The 22,164-nt window shown below is 46.4% G+C and overlaps 1 protein-coding gene across 1 annotated transcript in view; it reads left to right on the top strand.

Annotated features, from left to right (window-relative positions):
- Positions 1–22,164, top strand: part of STK40 (serine/threonine kinase 40) — an 89,698-nt gene that overhangs the window by 16,739 nt on the left and 50,795 nt on the right. Inside the window, exons 2-6 of the mRNA XM_073562584.1 lie at positions 1,892–2,010; positions 2,904–2,989; positions 13,599–13,742; positions 18,207–18,434; positions 18,630–18,682. Coding sequence (XP_073418685.1) covers positions 1,899–2,010; positions 2,904–2,989; positions 13,599–13,742; positions 18,207–18,434; positions 18,630–18,682 — 623 coding nt within the window. The 5' untranslated portion in view covers positions 1,892–1,898. The remainder of the gene's footprint in view (positions 1–1,891; positions 2,011–2,903; positions 2,990–13,598; positions 13,743–18,206; positions 18,435–18,629; positions 18,683–22,164) is intronic.

The raw sequence follows: 22,164 nt of genomic DNA, 5'->3' as shown, positions 1-22,164 counted from the left end.
AATTTTTCCGTATTTTGACCCACCGAGTCATGTGAGGTCTTATTCTTTGCGGGACGAGTTGACGTTTTTATTGGTACCATTTTCGGGCACGTGACATTTTTTGATCGCTTTTTATTCCGATTTTTGGGACGCAGAGTGAACAAAAACCAGCGTTTCATGATTTTCTTTTGGGGGGGGGGGGTGCGTTTACACCGTTCCGCGTGCAATAAAATTGATAAAACAGCTTTATTCTTCGGGTCAGTACGGTTACAGCGATACCTCATTTATGTTGTGTTTTTTTTGTTTTGTTGGTTTTATGCAATGAAAACCATTTTATATAAGAAATTATTTTTGCATCGCTTTATTCTGCGAGCTGTAACTTTTTTATTTTTTCACTGATGATGCTGTATGGCGGCTCGTTTTTTACGGGACAAGATGACGTTTTCAGCGGTACCATGGATATTTATATGCATCTTTTTGATCTCGCGTTATTGCACTTTTTGTTCAGCGGGGTGATCATAAATCATTATTTTTTGCTTCGTTTTTTTTTATTTTTTAAAGGGTTCGCTAAAGGGGTTAACTAATGGGACAGTTTTATAGGGCAGGTCGTTACGGACGCGGCGATACCAAATATGTGTACTTTTATTATTATTTTTTTTTATTTCCAAAAAATGAATTTATTGGGGGAATATTTTTTTTTTTTTTTCTAATTTATTTGGGGATTTTTTTTTCTTAGCATTTTATCACTTTTTTTGTCACATCACAGATCACTGTGACAGATCAGCAGTCTGTCACAGGCACTACACAGGCTTCCTCCTTGCCTGCGCTTTGCATGCACTGAGGAAGCCAGCTCCCTGCAGGCTCCCGAAGGTCCCCGTCGCCATCTTGGATTCAGGGGCCTGCAGGGAAGGAGCCCCCTGCAGCAGAAAAAATATGAACTTTTTTGAATTTACCAAATGGCTGCAATGAAACGGAGTGAAAAATTTAAAGTGGTCTGAATACTTTCTGTACCCACTGTATATAACATTCCCGAGTTCGGCCAGATTCTGTGCCAGCCGACTGGAACTAACAGCATCCTGGATACCTGTGACACCGTTGGTTCATTATGAAACCTGAGGTTGGACCTAGACTTGTGGCTGTAGATTTTACAATGTCCATACATATAAGGCCTCATTCCGATGGCTTCAGACAGGATCCCGTCATTGTCTTTTGTAATCCTGTCTAGAGTTACAGAATCTTGCGGTCTCCACTTGCCCAGGTTAGAAGAAACCCTTTGGGGACATGTAAGAATGTACACATGGCCGTTTATCACTATTTGCTGCTCCTCTGATGCAACATGTGGGACCTGCACATGGGTGTCCTCTGCTCAATTCTCTCGGTAACCTGATGACTTGCTGCATAATAACACAAGGGGCGTTATGTAATAGTGTCATCATTTTTGCTGCTGATGGGACTAGCATTTCTACTCTGCAGCGTGGTCTGTAGTGCTATTCAGCAGTTCCAGTGCATCTCCTAGAAGATGATGGAGAAATGTAGCGAGTCCCCCACTGCAGGGTGTGTATGTAGATTATATGTAATGTGTTGTGTACAGATACAGTATCTGGGCTGCTACGTGGATGGTTTCCATTTTCAGGTTGTAATTTGATTGCCCTGTGCAGTTCATTCAGAAATAATATTGCTAGCCAGGTTTAGTTGTTCCTGTTATTCTATTTGACCTATTTTCTGTTTGTAGATGTGGATTACCTGTTCATTTCTCAGTCTGTGACGGCAGATGGAGATCTGTCTGCTCAGGAACTGACTGTAAAATCAGTAGGTGGAGAAGCTCTGCAGGGACAAAAGGCATGCATATGAGTAAGTGATCAAGCAGCATTTCACCCCTTACATCCATCTCTTCACGCTTTCTCTTCTGCAGCTAGAGGATGAAGAGAAGGGCATCTGAAAGGGATTCTGGGGAGACATCTGCCAGATCCAAGGCACTTTGCAGCAGTATCTCTGGAAGTAATGCCAAGAGGGCTGGGCCGTTCATTCTAGGTGAGTACCCATGACTTTGGCTTTAGCGCTTTCGTGTATTTGCATGTGTTTTGTAATCCAAGCAATGTGACGATTCAGATGAATGGGTTTTCTGAATGTATAGCTTTTTACAAAATTAATGTACAGTCATAACCAAAAGTTTTCAGACTGACACAAATGTTAACTTTTCATAAAGTTTGCTGCTTCACTGATTTTAGATCTTTTAGTCGGAACAAGGTGACGGATGCATCAATCTTATGTAGACTCAATATTGACAGTGTTGACTCTTATTTTGGGTATCAGCTTCTGGGCAAGTCCTGACTGACGACTCATTCTGTCTAATCGGCGCTTTCTGAGGTTTTGTTTCTACCCCTGCTTATTAAGGATTGACCAGAGACTCTCAAAGAGCTTGAGAACTGGCGTTTCCAGGTCATGGATCCCAAATGTTAAAAGTTTGTTCACTAAGGTTTTTAGGTATCACTACTGCCGTGTGTCACGAGTGCCCTATTTTGTTGGAAAAAGCATTGCTCACCACCCAGTTGCTCTTGGAGGATGTTTAGATACCACGCTTAATTCATTGTGGTGTTCTTGGTTCTTCTGCAATCATTATTTTGCCTTTCAGAATGTGCCTTCTGCTTACTCGCAGGCAGCAAATGTCCCTTGCTGTTATTTTTTTTGATGTTTGTCCAAACTCAGGAATTTATAACAGGAACAATATTAAGAAAAATACTGTGTTATGTATTGCGAAACTAAAATAAGACCATATATGTGAAGTATATGGAAAATAAAAGCAAATCCATCGCAGAAGTAAATTCATTTATATATCAAGTTGGTCTTGTTTAGAGTTTTTTCGATAAGTTATGAATATAGTGAGCTTTGTTTTATCCATCCCCCTTTTATCTATTTATTTTAAGGTCCACGATTGGGCAACTCTCCTGTGCCCAGCATTGTTCAGTGCTTGGCGCGGAAGGATGGCACAGATGATTTCTATCAGCTTAAGGTGAGTGCTTATTCCACTTTTCTTGGTACTGCCCACCTTCTGAAATATCAAATTGGTTAACAAACTAATTGCTTGTTGTTAACAAGTATGTTATTTCCTGTTGCTCATATTTCACCGACACACTCCATAGCGATGTACGCAGATTGCCATGATTCACATCAATCTAAAACCATTTTGATACCTCAGATTCTGCCAGAAACGCACATTAAGGCGCTTTCCATGGGAAGCCAAATAACTTACACAGTTACAATCAAAATTATTCATCCTTGTTTGCAAATTGGGTTTATTAGCAAACTGTACAAAGTTTCTGCTGTTTGCAATAAACCAAACAAGAACAATTTTTAGATACCCCATCACAGCTAATATAACAAGTGACTTCTACAAATGTAAAATTTACCTTTAGAGTCTCCTAATGTCTAAAAATTATCCCCCCCCCCTTAATTACAAACCTTAGTAGTTAGTATAGCTCCCTACAGCTGTTATAACTTGCTGCACTACGTGATGCATAGTTGGACACCAGTTTCTGACATTATTCCACTTGTATTTACACTAGTTTCTGGCAGTGGTTGTGAGGAATCTTGGCCCATTCACTTCACTAATATTTTTGGATTTGCATACTACAGCTTTTTTTTTTTTTTTTTTTTTTTATTTAAATCCATTAGCATTTTTTTCAGTGGTCAAGTCATTAATAGTCACTACACCATCTTCCAGTACTTCTCTGAAACCAAGACTTGTTGGTCTGAGGTATGTTTGGCATTTTATTGTTCTGTTGAAAGGTCCAATGATGCCCAAGCTTCAGCTTAATAATAGAAGGCATGTGAGGTTTATCCTAGGATTTCCTAATATTCAATTGAATCCATCTTGTCTTACAAACGCTGCAAGTTTCCATTGGAAACAAAGCTGCCACAGAGGATAACTGAACCACCATCATGCTTCACTGTAGTCTGTGTTTTTCCTACATATGGTTAATTCCTGCTCCTTCAGACATACTGCTGATCTAAAGCTGTAAAAAGTTTTGTCTCCCCATTGAACAAAATCCCCAAACTGGTTTATATACTGTAAATCGCTGTATGTTTAGATAAATCCCTAAATATAGAATTCTAGCCTGAAAGGGATAATACAACTTTAAGTTTCAAAAATTATTTTAATAACCCATACGACATAGTACAATAATGGTTTACAGTAACTTAAATCCTGAAGGTTTAGGAAATAATTGGACTAACAACATATAAAACATATCAACCCAAAGTCTCACTAATGTAATAACTCTTACCATCTGTCTCTCTCATCTCAATGCGTTTCATCACTCTTTTAAGAGCGACTTGTCAGGAGACACTGTGAAAAATTCTCACTAGAAAGGAGACTAAAGCCCATGGAAACAATATTTCTCTTTCCTCTCATTGGGGGACACAGAAACCATGGGTGTGTTCTGCTGTCACTAGGAGGTTGACACTACGCATGAAAAAAGTTAACTCCGCCTCCGCAGTATAGACCCCTCCGACCGGCTGTAGGACAATCAGTTTTTGCTTAGTGTCAGCAGGAGGTGGACAGGGGTCTCTCTCGCAGACCCATGCCTACCTCAATGTGCGTCGTTCCTTTTCAGGTAACCGTGGAGGGATACAGAGTAGATTTGCTACATCTGTATTCCCACACCAGGATCATGAGTACGGCGTGTACTGCCACCCCGTATTCTCATGAATCCCACGGGCAGGACCCTATCCCCTAACACAGGACTCGTGTTCAGTGGCAGCTCCTGGTCCTGACCTTCGGCTCTCATCACTCGCCCACCAGAGCCTGATGATCGAGAGACGCCCTGCAGAAAAGGTTTGGGACAGCAATCTTTTCATGCAGATAACAGACCCCTATTACGGGGTGAACTGGAGGTAAGAGGCTGCAGCGTTGTATGATCTGCTTACCAGCCGCTCTGGCTGAATGTGACTGCTGTAATCAGCTCGGGCTTACAGCCCAGGGCTCTATGCTCATGTTAAGAGCCAACACTTACTTTCAAGCATGCGGTGCAGCGCGGTTCCAGCCTCCTCCCGTGGCAGCGTTATGGCCCAGGGCTCCAGCAGGAGCCCAGCACGGCCGATACCAGATTCTGGCTCCTGGCAGGCTCCGCCCCCTGGCTTCCTCTTCCTGTACCAGCGCCATCTTGGTGCTCCAGGAGGCCGGAGCACTTCCGGGCGGAGATTTCATTAAGGCTTCTAGGCAGCGGCAGGGCTGTTCACCTCTCGCTCGCTCTCTCTCTCCCTCATCAGCCTTCGGGCGGCAGCTGCAGCGGGGACACGGGTCGTGGGTATGTGAGTACTGCACTACAGGTTGCTCCCTCACTCCGCTTTCTACCCCTGACGATCGGCACCAGGTAAAACCTGTCAGTATGCCCAAGGGAGAGCAGTCTCGCTCCTCCTCCTCCTCCTCCGCTTCAGTGACCTTGGTCAAATATTTTGTATGTACCAAATGCAATGTCAGACTACCTTCAGGGCAGTCCTTGCCACTCTGCTCGAATTGCAGCAGACCTACGGTGTCACCTATGCTAGAGAGCAGGTGCAGCCCCCCCCCCCCGTTTTGCCTGTCAGAGCTCCCACATTACCCCTGGAGCAGGAGGAAGCCACCTTGCCTGCCCCCAGAGGCCATCCATCGCCACGGGAGACAGCGAGTGTCCAGGATGGGCCCCTTCCTTATCTAAGTCCGTGGCCGACCTTACCATGGTATTACAGACCTTGCTAACGGTGCTTAACAGATTGCCACTTCAGACTCCAGTAGACACAGGAGCACCAAAGGAGCCTCCTTTTGGGCCTTCTAGGGGCTGTAAAAGGTTTAGACAGGACCACCAACCCAGGTCCCCTTCTCACTCCATCTCTTTGCCAGAATTCCTCTGGCAGTCTACCTCCTTCCGGTCCTCATCCCCGGAATCAGGCGAGGCATTATCAGAGACACACTCAGAGGAGGGTTCTGAGTACGGGCCAGAACAGTCCCAGGTCAAGGATATGGCTCAGGGCCTCATTGCCGCAGTCAATGAGACCTTTAACATTGGGGACGCCACATCAAAACCTAATGATCAGGTTTTCTCTTTTAAGCGTCAGAAGTCCCCCTCTAGGGTCTTCGCCTCCCACAAGGATTTTGAGGAAGTGTTGGCCAGGGAAAGGGAGAACCCAACCAGGCGGTTTCAGAGAGGAAGTCGTTTTGGGATTCTATATCCCTTCCTTCCAGATCTCACCGCCAACTGGACCGCCTCCCCTTCGGTGGACCCACCAGTGTCAAGACTCGCTACCAATACAGTCCTCCCACTCGCCAGTGGGGCAGCCCTAAAACATCCCAATGATAGGAGGATAGAATCCCTGACAAAATCCGCCTTTGAGGCAGCAGCTGCTAAATTATGTCCAGCCTTCGCCTCAGCCTGGGTAGCTAAGTCTGTTACAGAATGGACCAAACAGCTTAGACAGGGCATATTGGTCGCGGCCCCACCAGCAGAACTAGCGGAGTTCGCAGATCAAATTTCTCATGCCGGGAGGTATATGCTATCAGCAGCCCTGGATACCGCGTCTTGCGCAGCTCAAGCATCCAGTAACATGGTAGCCGTCCGACGGACGGTCTGGCTAAAGGCTTGGCAGGCTGATTTGTCTTCAAAGAAATCACTGACCAATCTGCTGTTTCAGGGCACCCGGCTCTTTGGGTCAATGTTAGATCAAATCATTAAGGATGCAACGGGGGCACAAGCTCCCTTCTCCCTCAGGCCAAGCCTCGTCGATATGTTTTCAAACCTAGGGCTCAGCCCTTTCAGCCCTTTCGCCCGTACCTCAGCGACAGGCACTTATGCTCCGGGCCCGCAGAGGTCGCAAGCACTGAGAGATAGGAGGAAGGTATCATTTCGGCCCACCCCGTCATGGCATTCCCGCAGTTCCAACAGCAGAGCTACCAGGTCACGGCTGGGCAGAGCCACTTCAGCCTGATGCCAGCAGGGAGTCCAACTCCCTTCCCAGTACCTCTCCCAGACTAGGAGGCTGCGTTCTGCTCTTCAGAGATGTCTGGCAGAATTCAGTAGAGGATATCTGGGTAAAGGAGGTAGTATCAACAGGATGCAAGATAGACTTCAACGCGCTTCCGCGAGATCGCTTCTTTCTATCGCAGCCACCGAAAGATGCTGCTATGGCTCTAGGTTTTTTGCAGCAATCGACTCTCTCATCAACGCAGGAGTAATCGTCCCCATTCCTGAGCAGGAACGTTTCACTGGCTTTTACTCAAACCTGTTTGATACCGAGGATGGCTCAGTTCGTCCCATACTAGACTTCAAAAGGCTAACAGATGGGTCCGCTTATGCCATTTCAGGATGGAATCTGTTCGGTCGGTAATTACGTCTATGGTCTGTTTCACACATCATTTTTTGTGTTCAGTCAAAATCCGCTAAAATGGCGGATAGCGGATCCGTTCCTGAACTGAGCACAACGTTTGTCACCGGACCGTTATTTTAATGGATCCGTGAAAGGAAGAATTTTAAAGGAACCGCTGCCTGGTGAGAGATTTTCCAGCCGCCAGAACAGAGTTTAGGGTTAAATTTCTGGCTGAGTGAAGTCTTTCAGCCATGCGCAGTGAGGCTGTGTGCCCACGTAGCGATTTTTAAGCGTTTTTGCCGCGACTTTCGGCGCGAAAACGTTTAAAAATCGTGTACAGAACGCACCCCATGCATTCCTATGGCATTCCGCACATGCTGTGCTAATGCCGCGCTTTTTTCCGCGGCGGAATCGCATCGCGGAAAAAATCGCAGCATGCTCATTCTTTTGTGCGGAATCGCAAAGAATTGCCGCGATTCCGCACCCATAGGAATGCATGAGAATTGCTTACTTCCCGCATGTGGCTATGCCCACCATGCGGGAAGTTAAGCGTCTCGTGCGGTTGGTAACCACGGCGTGGAGGAGAGGAGACTGTCCTCCAGGCCCTGGGCACCATACCCCTGTTAAAAAAAAAAAAAAGAATAAAAAATCGGGGTATATTTACCTTCCGGTGTCCCGCGCTGCATTCCCGGCCTTAGCGTTCCCAGTAATGCCTTGCGGCACGGTCCAGTGATGACGTAGTCTCGCGTGACTCTAGCGGTCTCGCGAGATCGCTATAGCAACGCGAGACTACGTCATCAAAGGTCTCGCAAGGCATTACTGGGAACGCTGTGGCCCGGGAATGCAGCGCGGGACGCCGGAAGGTAAATATACCCCGATTTTTTTTTTTTTTTATTAGCATTTTAACATTCTATCTTTTACTACTGATGCCGCATAGGCGGCCTCAATAGTAAAAACCTGGTCACACTTGTCAAACACTATGTTTGACGAGTGTGACCAACCTGTCAATCACTTTCCAAGCGATGCTTCAAATCGCTTGGAAAGTGCTTGAATATCGCACGCGAAAATCGCGATCATAATCGCGGTAAAATCGCGGAAAAAACCGTGCGATTTCTGGGAAGGAGTCCGGTTTTTAGTGAGCGTTTTAAAACGCTACGTGGGCACATAGCCTGAGAAGTGCAGATCCTGCCGCCCGAAAAAATGTTGCATGGTCCGTTCGGGCATGTCGACGGACGTCAAAATTTTGGCGGATCCGCAAAAAAATGGATCCAACGGATTGCCATCCGTCAAGATCCGCCGGCAATGCAACTCAATGGGAAAAAAAACGGATCGGCCCAAAAAATTGGCGGATCTGTTTTTTTTTGCAAAATGGCGGATTTTGACTGATGGACAAAAACTGATGTGTGAAACAGGCCTGTGGAGGATCAGGAATTCCTATGTTCCATAGATATGCGGGACACCTACCTACACATCCCCATTTTTCAGGGACATCAGAGGTTTCTGCATTTTGCTGTCCAAAAACAGCATTTCCAGTTTGTGGCCCTGCCATTTGGGCTGGCAACAGCCCCCAGAATTTTTACAAAGATTATGGCAGTGATGGTTTCTATATTAAGGGTCAGAGGCATAATATTGGTACCATATCTTGACGATATTCTCGTCAAGGCGCCCTCCTTCGCTCAGGCCCAGGAAAATCTAGCGGTAGTTTTAAACAAGCTCTCCCGGTTTGGTTGGATCATAAACTGGAAGAAATCCCACCTATCGGCAACGCAACTCCTAGAATTCTTAGGGATGATAATTGGCACCCGCCGCTCGAGGGTCTTTCTCCCAGAAAGAAAGTGGATTACCCTCCAGCAGGGAATTCGCTCTCTGTTGAAATTCCGGCTTCTATCCTTTTGCGCTGCCATGAGAGTCTGGGGAAGGATGGTGGCAGCTTCAGAGGCAATACCCTTTGCCCTGTTCCGTTCCTGAATACTGCAGAGGAACATCCTTCAGTGGGACAGGTCCATCTCTTCGCTGGATCGCCCCTTCCTCCCTTCCGTTCAGACCAGGGAGTCTCTCAAGTGGTGGCTGACCTCCCCCCTTGTTCATCTGGGTCGGCCTTTTCCCCCTGTCCACTGGCAGGTAGTAACTACAGATGCCAGTCTCCTTGGCTGGGGTGTGGTATTCCGCCACCTGACAGTCCAGGGACGATGGTCGAGGCAAGAATCCTCACTATCAATCAACATTCTAGAACTGAGGGCGGTCTTTCTAGCACTTCTACATTGGGAAAGATACCTCAACAACCAGCCAGTCCGGATTCAAACAGACAGTGCCACGGCAGTGACATACATCGATCACCAAGGGGGAACCAGAAGTCCCTGGGCACTGGCCGAGGTATCCAGAATCTTCAACTGGGCAGAAACCGCCATGCAGTTGTGCAAGGCTGCCACAGGGTTGTCCGTGCATACCTTTTCAAGGTTCTATAAGGTCCATACCTATGCTTCAGCGAACACCAGCCTAGGCAGAAGAATCTTGCAGTCATGAGTTCTCCGGCATGAAGGAAGTTTGTCTTTTCCCACCTCAGGGACTGCTTTTGGACATCCCACAGTTTGTGTCCCCCAATGAGACGAAAGAGAAAACACGATTTTGGTTGCTTACCGTAAAATCTGTTTCTCAGTCTTCATTTAACACAGCGCCCTCCCATGATTTTATTACCTGTAATGAATATATGATGACTTACATGATGTCTCCTCCTACTGCTTTTCCACTAATTGATTGTCCTACAGCCGGTCGGAGGGGTGTATACTACGGAGGCGGAGTTAACATTTTTTTCATGCATAGTGTCAACCTCCTAGTGACAGCAGCACACACCCACGGTTTCTCTGTCCCCCAATGTAGACTCTGAGAAACAGATTTTACGGTAAGCAACCAGAATCCTGTTTTATACACAGGTAGCTCTTATGTGTTCCTTCTATTCACAAAGGACATTCACTATTTGCTGTGATAGGTATCCTATGAGTTTCAGAGTATAAATGGGTATTTAGGGTGCTAAATGGTAAGTGATATCCTCATATTGTATGTACCACAACAGGCTAGCTAATAAGGAATGTTTAACAACATTAGCTCCACTATCATTCACTGTACCTATCACAGAGTGAATATAACCGAATTGCATTTCTAAACCGAATGTTCAAGGTACATCCTGATTGTGCATCAGCATATGTCAAGTGGCGCCCCTGTGACACCGCTCCTTTACAATCTTGGCTCTGCCCACTAAGTGTCGTGGAACCCGTTCTCATCTGATTGGATAGGGAATTTCCAATTAGATCTCGGAGAGTGGGATTCCCCAAACCTACATCACGGTGGGCTCAACTCGTGCAACCAATAGCAAACCAGAGAGTGTGATAGGATCACATTGAGCCCTCCTTTAAGAGTACGTTCTCCCAATTTACTTACCAAATGGGAGGAAGAGGCTACTGGAGGAAAAAAAAAATATCTTTGAGCATCATACCAAAAGACTCAATGAGGCTATGGAATTGGTAAAAGCATTCTCTGCAGAGGTTGACTTTGAAAAGAAAGAAAAAGCGTTGCAACTTTGCGCTGCAGAATATATTAGCGTTATGTAAAAATAAAGACTATTTATTAATACGGCTACCTGTGCATAAATATTTTTATGGGCTTTAAGCCCCCGTTACACACTGTGATATCGCTAGCAATATCGCTGTAAAGTCACCGATTTTGTGACGTTGCAGTGATATTGCTAGCGATATCGCTGCATGTGATACTTCCGACCGGCTCGCGTGGAGCCGGGAGGGAGGATGCAGGATCGCCGCGTCTGACAGGTAAGTAGCGATCCCCGTCCCCAGCGATGTCGCTGGTGAGATCTGCCTGTGTGGCAGCTCACTAGCGACCACCTAGCGATGTACCAGCGATCCTGACCGCGTCATATCGCTGGTCGGGATCGCTGGTGCGGATCGCTAGGTGTAACGGTACCCTAAGTCTCCTTTCTAGTGGGAATATTCCACAGTGTCTCCTGATGAGTTGCTATTAAAGTGCCGAGATGAGATAAAGAAAGAGATTATATATGTGATGGGAAGAATTCTCACAATAGTGAGACTTTGGTGTTTTTTGTGTTTAGTCCAGTCATTTCCTGAACCTTCAGGATGTGAGTTACTGTAGTGCACTATTGCAGTGTGTCGTATGGGTTATTTATTAACATAATTATTACAACTTAAGTTTTCTTATCCCTTACCAGTGAGAGTGGTTTCTATACTGGTGCATAGTTTTGAGCACCTGCCTCCTCAGGAATGTGGTGGCAGCCGGATTCTTTCTCTTTTTATCATATCCCGGTAGTGTAACCTGTGTTCCTACCACTGTGACCTTGTAAACTGCGCTGCCAGTATCTATGAACATTGAATGCCTTTGCTAGATTTTTGTACCCTCATCCTTTTTGCCAAAAGCTGGAGTCTTGCTATCCATCGTGTTTGCAATAGGCTACAACAGCAATTGGGTTCTCTGCTACAGACTAAAGACACTTGTCATGAAGGGGTTGCGTAATTCTGAGACTGACGTAGTCCTTAAAATGGAAAATTGTGTTGGATTTTGAGAAACCACTGTGATATTAGTTGTGGTGAGATATTTATATTGCTGTTTGGTGGATTGCAAACAGCACAGAGTTTGCAGATTAAAAATTAACCTGCAACCAGGATGAATAATTTTGATTGCAGTTGTGGAGTACTTGTGGGAATTTAACACAAACGTCATGCAGACGATATTATACAGGGAATATAGCTGTTGATTCATGCTGCAGGAATCGGGGACTGTTTCTTACATGGGTGTTTTTCTCTGTGCTGTTAGTATTTCTTATACTTTGCTTATATAGCGCCATCATATTCCGCAGCGTTTTGACATCATCACTGTCCCCATTGGGGCTCATAATCTAATTCCCTATCAGTATGTCTTAGGGAGTGTAGGAGGGAGAACTTGGAGGAAACCCACGCAAACACAGGGAGAACATACAAACTCCTTGCAGATGTTGTCCTTGGTGGGATTTGGCCCCAGTGCTGGCCATTTAAGGCCCTTTTACATTTAGCGATGCACCAGCGATCCGACCCGGTCAGGATCGCTGGTGCATCGCTAAATGATCGCTAGTGAGCTTTCATACAGAAAGATCTCACAGCGATGCAGCAGCGACGCAGCGGACGATACTTACCATTCACACACAGCGATCCTGCGTCCTCCCGCCCGCGTCCACGCGTCGCTCGTCGTCACAGCAGGAAGCGCCCGACGAGAAATGGAGCCGGACATTCTCGCGCGATCAGCGATAACCAGCGGGGGAGCCGGTCGGAGGTAAGTATCACACATAGCGATATCGCTAGCAATATCGCTATAACGTCACAAAACCAGTGACGTTTTAGCGATATTGCTTAGTGTAAAACCCCCTTTAGTTGTCTCACAAGATCACAGCTTCAGAAACTTCAGCTGTATCGCAGAGGTGTTGGGAGAATTTGAGCTTTTTTTTTTTTTGCATACATACTGAACGGAGAGAGTCGTGTGAGAAGTACAGCCTTTTTCTGGCTTGGCCACCTGGGCCATGTTGTATGCCCATCTGATTGTAGTGGCAAGTGTTGCCTATTTTTGGGAAATTCTTGAACTGGTATGTTGTCAGAGTATTTGCAGTCTTATTCAGTTCAATATTGTGAGTTATATGTGACTGGCGCATCCTGGATTTGGTTTAATAGTTGAAAAAAACAAAAGCTCCTTAAAAGTTTTCATAACTGGAACTTTAAATCCCCACATCACCGTATAGTCCCTAGAATAATGAGGGCTTTTGTGTGACCACGTCCAGACTTTACATGGATATCTGACAATTTGAAGGAAAAAAAGCATAGCATAAAAGCAAGTCCTCGATAATCCAGGGTAAAGGCTCTGGCATTTCATACCCTGTGTTTGGTTGCAGTGGTCACATGAGTCGCTTCTAAGCTGTCACCTCCAGCATCATGGCTTCCGTTTTTGAGCGCTGGTAATAGTATTTCTTCTGGCCTCTGAGGCTACTACACATTGGCTGTGCAGTAATCGTATACTTGTAAAAACAAACCAGGGAGACTGCGGGAGGGTCCGACTATGCAAAGCATTGTCGTGTGTGTGTGTGTGTGTGTGTGTGTGTGTGTGTGTGTGTGTGTTTTTTTTTGTTTTTTTTTTTTCCCCTCACTAAAAAACAAACAAAAAAAAAACAACAGGTAACCTCTTATTATTGTCTTTCGACTTCTTCCCCCTTAAGTTTTATTTTCTGCATCATATAGATACTGAGTTTGGAAGAAAGACCGGACAGATCGGGAGAGACTCAGGAGGAGAGACAAGGCAAAATGTTACTACATACTGAATACTCCCTGCTATCTCTCCTGCATAACCAGGATGGAGTGGTCCATCACCATGGCCTCTTTCAGGTACTATGAATGAGAGTGCTTTATTAGCTGTTGTGCATGACTAGTGCTTTCCCTGTTAATACCACCTGATGATCAGCTGACTACTGTGCCTCTGTCTTCAGAAGTTTGGGCTGCAGTGTCCTTTGAGACAACCTCTTCAGTCTCAAGTTATCAGGTTATAGAGTGTGGAAAAGATGCAGTTTTAGGCGATTTGCCCACCTTGCAGAAATGCTGCGGAAATGTCCACAGCATTTCCGTAACTCCCAGCCGCAGGTAAAACGCATACGGAATTCGCATGCGTTTTCCTGCTAAACACAAGTGTTCTGCATGCGTTTTTAGCTTGCAGAACGCTAGCGCTTTTCCAAGCGCTTTGAAGCATCGCTTGGAAAAGTGATTGACAGGTTGGTCACACTTGTCAAGGACAAGTGTGACCAACTTTTTACTATTGATGCTGCCTATGTAGTAAAAGATAGGATGTTAAAATAAAAAAAAAAGTAAAGAATATGGTTATGCTCACGTTCTGACGGCCCCCGATCTCCTCAGCGGCGCTCCTGGTACGTTTTTTTCCCAGGGATGCTTTGCGCGAAGGACCTTTGTGACGTCACGCTTGCGAGACCGCGACGTCTTCTCAGGTGATTCGCGCAATGCATCCCTGGGACCGGAAGATGCTGGCAGCGTGGCTGAGTGGTGGGAGCACTCTGGAGGCCTTAGAAGGTGAGTATATCCCTATTTTTTATTTTAATTCTATTTTTAACAGGATTATGGTACCCAGGGAATGAAGGACAGTCTCCTCTCCTCCACACCCTGGGTACCATCCGCACATGAAACGCTTACTTTATGCATGGTGGGCATAGCCACATGCGTAAAGTGAGCATTTCAGTGCAATCCTATGGCTTCGGAATCGCCGCGATTCTGCAAAATTAATGGTCATGCTGCGGATTTTACAGCTATGCAATTCCGCAGCAGAAAAATCAGCAGCATTGGCACAGCAATTGTGGAATCCCATAGGATTGCATGGGGATGTGTTTTGTTAGCGTTTTTTAAGTGTTTCCGCTGCGGAGAAAGCGGCAAAAACAGTTAAACGCAACGTGGGCACACAGCCTTAATGGACATGTTGCGGATTTTACCGCGATGCAATTGCGGAATCCCATAGGATTGCATGGGAATGTGTTTTTTAAGAGTTTCTTGCATTGCACTCGCAAGTGTGACCCCGGCCTTAGGGCAGTTTCACACGTCGGTGTATCCGGTATGTGTAGTGACAGTTTTCTCACATACCGGAGACACACACTTAGACACATTCTCATGAATGTGTCTATGCAGATGTCAGCGTGTTTTCACGGACCGTCTGTCCTTGTGCAAAACACGCTGACATCTCCGTTTTTGTGCAACAGCACTGATCACATGGACCCATACAAGTCCAAGGGGCCGTGTAAACACGTACCGCACACGGATGCTGTCCGTGTGCGTTTTTAAAAGTCAAAGGGTTAACATTGAAAATAATTTTTCAAAAACACGGACAGCACACTTATGGTACACACGGACATACGGATGGCATACGTATGCACACGGACAGCTCCGGTACCGGAATTATCTGGACGTGTGAAACTGCCCTTAATCTGAATTCTGGATCAGACAAGCCCATTAAAAGTCTGAGTGCATGGAAAATGGATCACATATGGGTTATCAATCAGTATGTCATATGGTTTTACAATGATAAAGATAGGAAATTGTTTACGACCTATATTATGAAATTGAATAAAACCAGATGCTATATGGGTATATTAAACGGACATATTTACATTGTGTAAGGAGTGGACGTAAAAGAACAGCCACACTAATTGCATACAGTTAAAAAATAATTTATTTATTTTTTTTCCTGGCTATAACTTGGACTGTGTTGCCCACGCTCATAAGTCCAGCCAAACACTTGACTAGATAGACATGCGCGCACACACCGTGGATATGTAGACAAGACCTGGGCCTTTTATGTGAGGTGAGATTTGCAAATAAAATTTGACCTGATCAAAACTTTATTAAGGAAAGATGACACATTTCTTTTGTATTTTAGGTAAAAATACATATAAATTCACTTTCTACATTTTAAAAATTACAAAAAGGAAAATGGGCTGATGCAAAAGTTTGGGCGCTCTTGGAGATTTGTGTGCGGAGATAACTTTGACCAAGGTTTCAGACCTTTAATTAGTCTGTTAGGGTTATGGCTTGTTCACTATCATCGTTGGGAAAGGCTAGGTGATGCAAACTTCCCAGGTTTATAAAAACCCAGCCTCCTCTAACCTTGTGCCAAAAAACAGCAGCCATGGGTTCTTCTAAGTATCTGCCTAGCACTTTGAAAATGGTGGAGGCCCACAAATTAGGAGAAGGCTATAAGAAGATAGAAAAGTGTTTTCAAGTTGCCCTTTCCTCAGTTCAAAATGTAATTAATTGAGGATGTGTTGCAGCCAATGGCACAGGGAATATTTCACGGGTAGAGGGAAGAACAGATTCAATGACCTTTCACCAATTTCTTGATGCAAACATAACATCTTTAAAAAAAAGCTGACGTTGAAAAGAGGATGGCTTCTACAAATGGATAATGATCCTAAACATATGTCAAAATCCACAATAGACTACCTCAAAAGACACAAGCTGAAGGTTTTACAATGGCCCTCAGTCTCCTGATCTGAACATCATTGAGCTCGAAATAGCAGTGCGTGAAAGATTCCCCAGGAATCTCACAGAACTGGAAGAATTTTCCAAGGGAGTATGGATGAAAATCCCTCAAACAAGAATTGAAGGACTCTTGGCTGGCTACAAAAAGCTGTGATACTTTCAAAAGTACTAGGTACTATCCATATGGCCTGTCCAAAGGTGTCAGGTTTTTAGAGATCATTTCGGCTTCAGCTTGTTTACCCCTTATTTCTTCACTGACAAATGCAACATATCCCCAAAAAAACAAAACGGACCCCACATGACTGTTGAAGAAAAAATTATAAAATGTTTTTTGATTCCTTGAATGTAACACCAAAAGAAAAAAATGGCTTGCTCTAAAAGCCAAAACTGTCTGTAAGGTACAGTTACAGTAGTAGGGTTTTATGCACTATATGCCTGAAAAAGGGGAAAAAACTGAATGTGTAGAGATATATAGATGGGCCTTTCTTGAGTTACAGGATGTGATGGCTGTAAGCTGGATGTATGACCTCACTTTTCAGGAGGTTTAGAAACAAGTCTGTTACAATTAGCATTGCCCCATAACCACAGCCCTTTCTGCTCATTCCACAGAGTGCAATTACAGCGCTCCCGGGGAAGTGACAAAATCCCCAGCCTAGTGGTGTCTACACTGCCATGTCTCCTGAAACTGGAGCTTGAGTGTTCATTCTGTACTTGCTCTTCCCTTACGCTCTTGTTTGGAGCATTGTGGCCCTATCATTAGTCCTTAGCACGGTCCGCCATTCATTGCAGTTAGGCTCCTGGAAACCATTAAGCCGAACAAAAACCGCACTGAGTAGCATTTGGCCCTGGAGCTGATGCAGAATGGGAAGCTGCTTCATGAAGGTTTTTAATTGTATCTTGGACCAATTTTTTTTTTTTTTTCTTCTTTCATCTCCGACAATCATTGACTCAATCATGTCCTAATATATCATTGTAACCCAGATAGCCAATTGTCTGCCAAGCTTGGATGTGATGTGTTCAGTCCTGCCTGACTTGTCAGTTAGTACAGATTCTGCGCGCTAAAAACGGAGTTTACATCCTACAGGATGATTTAAAAGCATAGTCGAAGACTGTAGACTCAGTAACTGACAGAACATAATACACGTTTTTAACATGGAAAGACACACTGTCCAAGTTTTATGTATACAAATATTCAAAGTGGCTTCCGTTGCGGACACTAGATATGAATAGGTGGTAGTAAAGGTCTGTACAGACCTGTACCAGTATATCCTCAGACTCCTGTTTCAGTGGTCTGAACGACCTGAGACAATGTATCACTGAAACAGTGGAGTCTGAGGATATGCTGGCCATTGCCTGGATATCACTGGACTACTATGCAGCAAAGAGCAGCCGACAGCACAGCGGAGGAGTAGATGCTTGAAAAAGGCCACAATATGGCCGAAACGTTGTATTTTGTACTGGCAGAATAAATTTTTGATACAATTTTTCACCTAGACTGGATGCTTTTCCTTTTCCTTATTATCACTGGACTACTAGTCATTGGCCATGTTACCAATAGAAAAAACTTTTGAACATTTCTGTACAGATCAGCTTGGACATATAGATCATGTCTCTTTAGGTCGGTGCCTTTGTGTTCTGCTCTCTCGGTTATGAATACAGACGCTACAATTTAGCACCATCCTTTTTGAGTAGCCTGTATTTTATTTGGAGGTTCTCGTGTGAGGTTACCATTCTGGGCGACAGTGCTGAAACCAGTCTTTCTTGGATCTGAATCCCGTCAAGTAGTTCCAGTATACTTCACATCTCTCTCCATAGGATCGCACATGTGAAATTGCTGAAGACATGGATGCCAACAAGCTAGTAAGAAAGATGCGGAAGCGAATATGCCTGGTCCTCGATTGTCTTTGTGCCCACGATTTTAGCGACAAGACGGCGGACTTAATTAATTTACAGCATTACGTAATTAAGGAGAAAAGGCTGGGGGAGAGAGAAACTGTTGTAATATTCTACGATGTTGTTCGAGTCGTGGAGGCTTTGCACAAGGTATGTATGACCTTAGACAACATTTTACGAAATTGTTTGATTTTCTTCTAATTTTAAATTTTTAGACTTGAGGAGGAGTAATGGGTAGCAGTAAAGTACCCACTTTTATGCACGTCATGTCACTTATGTGGCTGTGTTCTGTACAATTTTATGTCCTGTGGGCAATAACCAAAAGAATCTTTTTTACTTCTGCAGAAGAACATTGTGCACAGAGACTTAAAGCTGGGTAACATGGTGCTGAACAAAAGGTAAGGCAAGAAAACTGTATTGATCATTTTCAGAACTGAGGCATTATATATTTTTTTTAAACTCGATAACCAGTTTTAATTTTCTAGTGTAATGCTTGCTGGTTACTTTGACAAGGAGTGGTGCTACAGCTGTCTGGAGCCATTGATTTTCTTCCAGGCTGTTAGAAGTGGCATTATTGCCTCCTCAGTATGAGAAAGCCAAGTTTGGGCAAGTGGCACGACCATGTCCTGATTTGAGATGTATGCCTTTTATCTCCTTCGTCTCATTGGGGGACAAGGGTACTGTGGGTGTGTGCTACTGCCGTCTGGAGGCTGACACGAAGTATACAAAAAAAAGTTGGCTCCTCCGCCGCCGCATACACCCTCTCCCCGATTGCGGGCGGAAACCAGTTTTTTGCTTAGTGTCCTATGGAGGCACACGCAGTCTGGATTTTTCCAGACTATCTTTTTTTTTTTTTTTTCTTGCTATGAAGAGGAGACAGGGGCGACGGATCCTATTGAAAGGGTCCGATCTCCCCAAACCATCAACGGGCGAGCACGCGTTGAGTATCGCTTCCGCGTATCCTTTCCCGCACCGAGGGACATCTCTGGGACTTTTCCCCAGACATCTATTTTTCTTTTTTATTTTAAGAAGATAAGACAGGGGCAACGCATCCTATTGAAAGGATACGATTTCCCCAAACCAGCAACGGGCGAGCACTGTGAGTGTCCCTCCACGTATCCTTTCCCGCGACGTGGGACATTATGCCAGACTTAGCCCTGTCCACCCCTAGGTATTGAAACCATGGGCTTGCACAGAGGCACAAGACTAGTCTGTGCGGCCCCCTCTGCTCCACCAACGCAAGACGGCGGTGCTGCATGGCGGCGGACGGTCCCTCTCCTCGCCCCTGTTAGGCGGACGGAGTTAGGGTGCCTGCACCGTCCTAAAATGAAATGCCCCAGGTGCGCTACCAGTGGCAAGTATAGAGCTGGGGAGGGCCCTGGGCAGCGTTTTTTTGAGCTCACACCATGAGGTCCCCTGAGGGTTTTCCATTGTGTATAATGAGGCTAGGGCTGCGATCTGCAGACGCCATTACCCCCCCCCCCCCCCCCACCCTCCCCTCGTCTCTCTCCCTCACCTCTCTCCCTCCTCTCCTCCTCGCCTCCTCCCTCCTGGTACCTGCGCGTGGCTGTGTCCGGCAGGAAGCTCAGCAGGGCCGCAGACCTGCACCACCAGCGGAGTGATGAGAGCGGCATGACGGACCGGATCGCCGGGGTATCGGGGCTGCCAGCGCATGTGCAGGCGGACGGTGTCTAATTTAGCCCGCGGCTTTGGCCTAGGCCGCGGGCGGAAGTTCCGACGTCATATCCTGCGCCCCCCCCGTGACTAGGGCGGGCGCCGGATAAAATTGAGGCCCCGGCTTCAGTGCAGGGTAGGCCGCGATCGGGAGAGCATTCGCAGCCTACCCAGAGGTGAAGGAGCGCATTGGAGGCAGACCAGGAGTGCGGGGGGGACACACAGGAGCAGGGTAAGTGCGACCCCCGTCCCGGAGCCACACTACGTGCATTAAAGGGTTACCCTCCTCCTCCTTTCCCCTCGAACTTTCATAAATTTGGCCTAATCAGCAATATATCTGGGAAAGGAAAAACGTACACGTTCCTTTATGCCGCATGCGTATCCTGTGGGGTTATGTTCCCACGAGCGCAGACTAATTATGTGAGACCTGTGACTCCGAACGCGCACAGGGGTCTGGGTTCCCCGGAATGGGCATTATCACTCTCGGTCCATGGTTTCGCTTATGAAGGCGATTGAGACCCTTCAGGCCCCGGATAGGGGTAGAGACGACGACTCGCCTGTTTGGGAGGGTTCATCCACCTCACAAGAGCCTCCGGCCTGCAGGGGCCGCACTCTCTCTAGACAGACGCATAGGAAGAGAACCCACACTGCGTCTCCGGGCCCCTCCGGTGCTTCGGCATCCGTGAGTGCGGCATCTCGCTCACCGTCACCTTTTTCCGGGAGCGAGCAGAGTTCAGGTTATGATGTGGAGGAATCCTTGGACCTGGATACTCCGGGGTGTCGGGAGACGGTAGACAGTCTCATTGAGGCTGTCAATCAAACTTTGGGTATTGAGGAGGACGTCTGCCTAACCGCAGGTCATAAGGTATCCTTTAAGAAGGCCAGACGACCGCATAGAGTGTTTTTAGCACTCATCCAGAGTTCGAGGACATAGTGCAGTGGCACAGGGAACGTCCAGACAAGCGTTTTTCGGGATAAAAAACGCTAGAAACAAGATATCCGTTTGCACCAGAGCTCTGTAAGGGATGGGCGGAATCTCCGGTTATGGATCCCCCAGTGTCACGCCTGGCCTCAAGAACCTTGTTGTCGGTGCCTAGTGTTTCTTCCATTAAAGACCCCACGGATCGACTCAGAGTTTAGCCCGCTCGGTGTATGAGGCATCAGGATCAGCACTCTCTCCTTCATTTGCGGCAACATGGGTTGCCAAGGCCATGATGTCATGGTCAGATTCTTTAAATAAGGTCCTGCAGGATAGAGACCTGCCGACGGAGGTGTCTGAGATAGCGGGTCAGATCGCGATGGCAGGTGACTATTTAATCAATGCGTCCTTGGATGCAGCTAATTGCGCAGCACTGGCGGCGGCGAATGCAATCGCCATTAGGAGAGCCCTGTGGTTAAGGCTATGGCGGGCTGATTCAATTTCCAAGAAATCCTTGACTTCCCTGCCTTATCCGGGTAGCCGCCTATTTGGGGAAAAATTAGACAAACTTATCTCAGATGCTACGGGGGAAAAAGCAGCTTTCCCCCACAGCAGAAAAGTAAACTGCCATTTCGTCAGCCTCAGGCACGCTTTCGAGCATTTTGCAGCCCCGGGTGGCTGGCAGCGGCCAGTTCTTCTGCCCCAGCTCGCTACAGCCAGGACAAGGAGCGTCAGGTCACATATAGAGCCAACCCGCTGGACAGGAAGCGAGGCTGCCCACCCAGGTCAAGGGGGGCCAGGTCCCAGAGGCCCTCAGCGAAATGACTCGGGGCATCTGGTACCCGAAGACGGCAGAGTGGGCGGACGTCTACTCAGGTTCTGCCACGTCTGGGTTGCGGTGGCACGCAACGCTTGGGTGGCGGAATTGGTGTCGTCTGGGTACAAAATAGAATTTGTCAGAGATCCTCCAAGATGATTTTTTCTTTCCCGGCTTCCCAAAGCAGAGTCCCGGGCAGAGGCATTGCTAGGGGCCATCAAGGTACTGCAGCGCAACAGGGTCAATGTCCCTGTACCAGAGAGCGAAAGAACGCAAGGTTTTTATTCCAACCTGTTCGCGGTCCCCAAGAAGGACGGGTCGGTAAGGCCGGTTTTGGACCTAAAGCTCCTGAACAGGTTCATCAGAATCAGGCACTTTCGAATGGAATCTCTCCGTTCAGTCATTTCGACCATGGAGCAGGGAGAGTACTTGGCCTCGATCGATGTCCAGGATGCTTACCTACACGTCCC

This window comes from Dendrobates tinctorius, unplaced genomic scaffold, assembly GCF_039654945.1.
Source record: "Dendrobates tinctorius isolate UK_male_01 unplaced genomic scaffold, ASM3965494v1 ptg000015l, whole genome shotgun sequence".
NCBI lineage: Eukaryota > Metazoa > Chordata > Amphibia > Anura > Dendrobatidae > Dendrobates > Dendrobates tinctorius.
The sequence above is the reverse complement of the archived record's forward strand: the minus strand, read 5'-3'. Positions and strand labels throughout refer to the sequence as shown.